At 34.5% G+C, this 7,500-nt stretch overlaps 1 protein-coding gene across 11 annotated transcripts in view; it reads right to left on the bottom strand.

The window, feature by feature from the left end:
• The window catches only part of LOC113811645 (ATP-binding cassette sub-family C member 5), a 58,034-nt gene that overhangs the window by 35,679 nt on the left and 14,855 nt on the right, over positions 1-7,500 (bottom strand). For 7 of the 11 annotated variants that reach the window (XM_070125303.1, XM_027363431.2, XM_070125307.1 and 4 more), the window contains exons 9-11: positions 7,490-7,500; positions 6,046-6,193; positions 5,080-5,228 (exon numbers count right to left, since the gene is read on the bottom strand). The exon at positions 7,490-7,500 is cut by the window's right edge and continues 163 nt beyond it. In XM_070125303.1, the coding sequence (XP_069981404.1) occupies positions 5,080-5,228; positions 6,046-6,193; positions 7,490-7,500 (308 nt within the window). Of the gene's footprint in view, positions 1-831; positions 940-3,107; positions 3,216-4,232; positions 4,341-4,571; positions 4,680-5,079; positions 5,229-6,045; positions 6,194-7,489 lie in introns of all 11 variants that reach the window. The other 4 variants (XM_070125305.1, XM_027363468.2, XM_070125304.1 and 1 more) reach the window with 4 other exon arrangements.

Genomic DNA, 7,500 nt, shown 5'->3' with positions numbered 1-7,500 from the left:
TTTTCATCATTAAGGTGTTACACAACTTTAGGCAGATTACATTAGCTGGCAGATAATAACTTTTCAAAAAAATTCTTTTCATATTGTCTTTTTTAATTGTTGTAGGAAACTTTCCATGTAGGAAAAGGTATATTTCCAAAGAAAAGGAGGAAGAGGAAGAAGAAGAAGAGGAGGAGGAGGAGGAGGAGGAGGAGGAGGAGGAGGAGGAGGAGGAGGAAGAGGAGGAATAAGTATAAGAATAAGAATGAGAATGAATGAAAATGAGAAAAAGGAGAAGAAGAAGAAGAAGAAGAAGAAGAAGAAGAAGAAGAAGAAGAAGAAGAAGAAGAAGAAGAAGAAGAAGGAGAAGAAGAAGGAAGAAAAGGATAAGAAGAAAGAGAAGAAGGAAGAAAAGAAGAAAAAAAGGACATCATATACTTTCAGCCAAACTAAATAGTTGGAGAAGCTACTCAAATGTCCTTTTTGTGGGCTCTTACCTGACTTTGCAACCACTAAACAAAAGCCACTTAATATCTACATCTAAAAGTGCTGGAAACATCTGAGACGGTCAACAAAACCAACACGACCCCTGAATTTTTTCTGTATTTTAACCAATTTTTGTTGTCAACATATATAGTGTATAATTGCAAAGGTACATCATAAAGCTTTTCACCTTCATGATAGTGAAGTAACCTTCATTCTGGTGTTCATAAAGAGAGCGAGAAAAATGGTAAAAGATGACTTAGTATGACAGGAGACAATATGATAACACCTAGTTTCAAGAACAACTAAATTCACAAAAACTACTACTAAACCATCACCATTTACACGAGGATCACATATTAACTATACCTTTATCCTTGAGAGAGCTATTTGAAACTCCATCCATGTTCTGACAGATGCTGGTAATATTACCAAGGGAAAGTTTGTAGCACGATAAGTAGCAAATACAGAAAATCCCTGCAAGAATCATATAATGGTTTCTATATTCTAAATGTTACAAGAAATCCCCATTCACTCTATAATTGCTACCATGTTGTGTATTAGCAATGTATTCCCATAAAAAGAAATGGCTCATCCCATCCTGAATTATATCCTTCTTATTTTGTCTTGTTTGAGCTTAAAAGCTCAATATTTAGCAAAATATTTTTTCTTCTTTAACCCACCCGCGCCGGGGTACATTTTGTAGCCAAAATTTAAAAAATCCGGGAAGCTACAAAATCGGCGGGCGGAGCTTCCCCGGAGTCTGTCCGCCCGCCCGGCCGCCCGCCGCTTTTGCCGCGGAGCACGGCTCCAAGACAGCATCGCACTGGCGGGCAGCCCGAAACTGTTTATTTTTTCCTTGTGTCTCATATATGTGACACCCGGGACGGATGGGTTAAGTCAGTGATACTGAAATGACTGCTTGTCTCAATCTATGCCAAATGTTTTTTCATGGCTTTAAGATCTTGACCATTTCAAATTCCTGTATATTATTAGTAAGTCCCAATAATTAAATGAAATATTATCTGAAAGAATTGTCAAGCTATTAAATATACGGATTTTAGCCTTAGGACTGATAATAATCTCCCTGAACTTGTAATGCCTCCCAATCTGGAGGGCCAGAATCAATATCTGGCCCACTTCCAAGACTGGGCAACAAGAAAGATCCCACTGATGTAATGACAAGACTTTGGTATCTTCTTGACTCAAAGATCAATAAAAATAATCATGGTAAAGAGGTCATTTGAGAAAAGATCAGTTTCCTTTTCCATTTCCTTGAAATCTACTAAATAACAAACACATTTATATTTTTAGTTAATTTTAAATGGTGTCAGCACATATTTGCTAGTCAAGTGATTAGCCTGAGCCCACCTCACCATGAATGTTGTCTCGACACTTCCTGTCATTTAACTACATTCTTTACAATGCACTAATCAGTGCTGAATAGTTGTGCATCATGCATTCTCGTGCAGAGATATAACCTTCAGAAGTTGACTGAAATTCTTACTTTATCATACTTTCACAAATAATGCCGCCAAGAGTGGGGATGCATGACAAACAATTAATAAAATCACCAAACTAGTACTGCATAATCTTAAAAATGATGGCTTGAGCATAGTGAGCCTTACTTTGGCCAATTCAGTGGTTTAGGTGGCCTAAATGCAACATGTTCACCAAGTAGAAAACAAAGAAACAAATAAATGAACACATACAATTTGATCCATATACCCACAGAGACATACACCTGCAAGCAAACACATATACGCATGTTTCCTACATACAGCTGACAACAAACCAGCAAAATCATATTGTTCCAAGTGCTGGATAACACAAGATAGCCACTAACCCATACCTTACAGTATTTCATTAAAACTGATAGATTATACCTGTCTAGTGGTATGATATCTAGAAGGTAAAAATCTTATTTTCATCTAAGTCCTACATAAGACACTATGGTTAGCCAACGCTACGCTATTATAGGTGGTCAAGTTTAAGGAAGTGAATCTTTTGTATACCTCAATGCCATTAATACACTCTTATTCCCATCTTTGTTAAAATCTATAGACTAATCAACCCTAATTAATCACAAATAACTACTTTTGTTTCTTTAGAACTTGAGTCTTGTTTTCCCTGTTTTAGTCTTTTGTTACTTTTTTATGATAACATTTCACATCATCATAACCCCTTGACTGAGATATCATTACACTGATCTGTTGTATCCCACACTAATCTTTGAGATATGTAGTATGGTGTAAGCAAAGTTGAGTCCCATTGTTCTGTTTTCCACAATGCAGTGACAGCAGCCTAGAGCAAAAGAACACATGATGGATCACCACATGGAGAGCCCTGCACAACCAAAAGTATTAAGGGTAAACCTGAAGATTTATGAATTCATAAAATTTACCCTCGGGTGCTTGTGAAACATAAACATACTTACACTCACATACACACATGAACATACACATTTTTTTCACATTTCTCCCCCCCCAAAAAAGTTGAACTGACTCATCACCATATAAAAGCTATATATTCCAAGCAAACATTCTAAACACCAGAGCCATTAGTTGTTTTTCCCCCATTACAATAACAAGACATAGGAAGCAGCAATACACTCCGCCACAAAATAACTATGACAAACAGCATACCTTGCATCGCTCTAGTGAGATCTGTCCTTCCCGTATAGAGACTAGACAATATGTGATACAGTCCATTCCAAAGTGAATTTGGCCAGAAAGCCCTGAGAAGGACCATGCCTGAGATGAACAAAAAAAAAAAGAAAAAAAAAGAAAAAAGAAGAAAAAAAAAAAAAGAACACAAACAGAAAAGTTAACCAAGTTGTCGTGGTAACCTACAGGAAGTTGGCTAAAATGGTGTTAAACAGAAGGAGGAAGATCAGGAGGAGGAAGAAAGGTATAGAGAGAATGAGGGTATAGAAAGAATGAGGAGAAATAGATAAAAATATGATAAAAAAAAGAAAAAAGAGAGGGAGACGTGGAAGGAAAGGGAAAAGATGAGAGAAAGATAAACATAGAAAGAAAAAGATATGAAAAAACAGAAAGAAAACAATAGAAAGAAAAAGAGAGAAAGAAAATGTTCGAAAGAAAAATATAGAAAGAGAAAGAGAAGGATAAAAAGAGAAAGAGAAAGACAGGGAGAAAAGGAAACCGTGGGAAAGAAAAAAGGTAAAGAAAAAGGAGGAGAGGGGGGTTATGAGAAAGAGGAAAATAGAGAGAATGTGAGCCAACAGTCAACTCCCATGCATCCACAGGTTGACGAACACATATGCAAACACACACACATAAAACAATATAATATCTAATTGACTGTACCACGTGGTCAAGTTGAAATCCATTCTTTTCTAAACATTTAAAAATTGAGTTGGGACATCCTATCCTCCTATCACCACATTTATTGTCCTTCATGGTATGCTCAGATTAATTCAAAACAAACATGACATCCTCTTAAAACAAGCAGCATTTTATTTGCAAATCATATCCAACATTACACCTGGACCTAAGAGCAAGTGTCATTTTTCCTTTTACAGATGACTGAAAGGTACTCTCAATATCTGGTGCACATATCAGTCTTGGAAGAAATGAAATTGAGTTGTAAAATCAGTATTTAGATAATGGCTGTGAAATCAAACAAACTGCAAATCACATGTGTCATTTGCAATAAGGTCCACCAACATAATGGTGTTAATAACTCTTATGCACACATAATTATGCTTGACTCTAATCATTCATACTGTGGAACAGACCACAGCTAACCTGAATCCTTTTGATGGAACATCTTCCTTCCACTATTAGAAAAATGTATAAGAGATACGAGATGCCGTTTCTAATCACAGAGTTGCATATCATGAGAAGTGAGTGAGCCTGGAAGAAGTATGCAGAATAATTTAATAGAAAAAAAAATCAGATCTAACTATTTTGGGAAGTATTATAACCAGCTACTAGAGCCAAGAGTAACCTATTGTACTGAATAATTATGTACCTACAGTATAAAGTAGCTGTTTTAGGAAGAGTTCAAAATTGTAGCTTCAAATGGCAACAACATGCAGTCTCACCAGAGTTAAGCCTACATGCTGAAGAAAAAACAAAATATACCAGCACTCGTTTTGTGGAAATAGCTCCTTCAATAAGGAAGCGAATGCAGTAATGCAATGTACTCATTCCAAACTGAAGGCTTGATGTTAGGGCAATGACTGACCAAGCCTAAAAGAGGTGAGACATTTATCACATATTCTTTCTTTTCAATATCCGTTTCAGGTTTGACCACTGCATATAAACACAACATGCTTACATATAGAAACATGTATAATACAGGAAGAACTGTTCATACACATATATACTTTGCTTCTTTGCTCATAAGTTTGTTTCTGCAAGGAAACTTTTTTCATTTAAATAATATCTCTTAAAACTATATCCTCTGTAAATAGAAACCTGCCTTTTCATCTATTCAATTAATTTAATTATTCATATTACAGTATATTACATACAACAATACTAACTTTTTATCAAGAGAAAAACATGTCAAAATTCTTCCTAAAATTCTATAACATTAAAAAAATCCAAAAAGATGTCAGAACAAGCAAACCATTTTCATGCAAATTACCTGCGCAGCTGTAAGGTTATATCCAGCACCAATGTGAGCCAGAAAGGTAACAATGGCTGCAATCACGGGCACTGTGGGAGCCATGGCCAAACTGATGCTCTGAACATAGGCTGACTTTTCCAGCAGATGTCTCTCACGTTTTCGTATCTCTAAGAGAAATATTCTTAAGGTAAAACTATTGTCCCTACTGAAAGTTTATTATCTTTTAACACAAATTCACTTCCTACTATAACAGATAAATGAATAGAAATGTTGTAACACTCACTATAATTCAGACTGTATTTTCTTGAGTAAATGGATATTCAAATTTTCCAACTATTTTTGAATACACCTTACATGCTATATTAACTTTTAGAAGTTATAAATGCAATGCAAGTCTACAGAATTAGCAACAAAACCTAGTGTGTCATTATTTGTATTAATGTTATACAAAAAATGATAGTATCATTGAAGGTGCAGTTGCATCCACAATTACATATGGATACCATTTACAATTGCAGATCAGTATCTATTGCTACAAAATTATGTAATTAAAACAAGTCTTCCCTGACATATTCTAAATTAAGACTATTCGGAGACTGGCAAGTTTGACAGAAACCGGAATTAGGTAAAATGGTAAATATTTTCAAGACATTATCAATCAAAATATAAATATATATCAACACTACAGAAAATATTCAAACACTCAAACAGTTTCATCTAATCAAACCTAAAGCCTCTTCAGCTGAGAAATATTTAGGGCAGCTCAAGTCACATTCTTGAATTGCATATTTGGATAAAAGAAAGAAAGTTCTGACTCACTGTTGGCACTGAGATCAAACCTAATCAACTGAAAAATAAGCAAATCTACCTAATCAACTTATATCTGAAAGAAGCATTTCTTTCAGATATACTATACTGATCCCTAAGATTACTTAGAAAGTGCTATAGCTTCAAGTTTTCAAAAGAAAATTAGGATAGTCTTACCTGTAATACTAGAAGCAAAACTCTTCTCCCACGCATACATTTTGATAAGCTTGACACATGTCAACAATTCATTCATCATTCGAACTCGCTCATCAGTGACTGTTACTGTGCGGCGGCGTAGGTAACCAGTCAAACGAGAAATGCCATACTAGAAAAAATGAGACATTTTTATTAACCACATGTCATGAGGGATGGCATGTGCATATGCCATGCCCACTGTGTGTTTACTATAGCAACTATTTTTACATATAGATGGCTCCATAATTACTATGTCACCAATAAGCTAGTAACGAGAACTACCTGTCTCATCTATTTACCCTTTTCCTTGATTTTCAATAAGATTTTCTAGTATTTGATATTGTTATTAGTAATGTTAATAACAATGTAGTAATTATGTTTACAATAGACAGTATCAATAGTGATAGCATTAGTAAAAGAAAGGGGTTTTCCTGCAAACTCAGGGAAAGGTGAAATGAGGTGCGGTCACAAGGTCTACTAATTGACTCCTTTGTGGCTAAACACTAGCATAGACATTTCCTAAAACAATAGTAAAGTGAACAAAACATTTTCCTGGTGGCATTGGGTTAACATGATAGTATCATCAACCAATATCTAAGAATACTATTGAACTATAAATCACAATACATAAATATAAAAATCCAATCTCTTCTGCCAATAGCTGAGACCTTAGCCATCTATATATAAATACAATAAAAAAACAAAAAGATACAGTAGAAATGGTATATATTTTTGCCATTCTGTTAACATTGGATTAATAATGAGATTTCTATTTAGCCTAATTTGTAAAATAATTTAGAAAAAAAATATCTGGAATAATTAGTATTATGCCTGAGGAAAAGCTATATAAGAAAAGAAAAAGAAAAAGAAAAAAGAAAAGGAAATCATTATATATATCAAAGCCAGCTGGCCTGACATCAAGTGTTTGTACATGACCAAAATCTGTATCTTAATATTCTCGAACATATTCCCTGAAAAGGTTCTCCATGCCTAAGCAGCTTGCAGAAGCTGTAATTTAAGTGATATTGTTCAACTTAACTTTGGCTGAATACATGATAAATGTTTTCCATAATCTCAAAAGATTTTCTTAGAAATGTGTTAATAAATGTGGGAGTGATATTGTATGGCAAGTCTGTGTTAAGTAAAAGGAGAGTCTAGCCAGAGAAGAAATAGTGTTAAGAATGGATAATGATCCTTTAAAAAATTATCTGAAGGTGTATAATGATCTAAATAACATTTATATACACAAAATAGCTATTGCCCTGTTTCATTTACAATTCTCCATGATCAGGAGTATTTCAATTACTAAAAAGGTAAAATAGCCTGCTGTTGTTACTCAGTAATACAATTATTACTGACCATGACTTCAGCTTCTAGCAAAGAGAAAGATTATTACTTATTTGCCAAGTTAAATATAAAATCTTACCTGAAAAGGAT

Source organism: Penaeus vannamei, chromosome 9 (assembly GCF_042767895.1).
Source record: "Penaeus vannamei isolate JL-2024 chromosome 9, ASM4276789v1, whole genome shotgun sequence".
NCBI lineage: Eukaryota > Metazoa > Arthropoda > Malacostraca > Decapoda > Penaeidae > Penaeus > Penaeus vannamei.
This window is presented reverse-complemented; position numbering and strand designations above follow the sequence as displayed.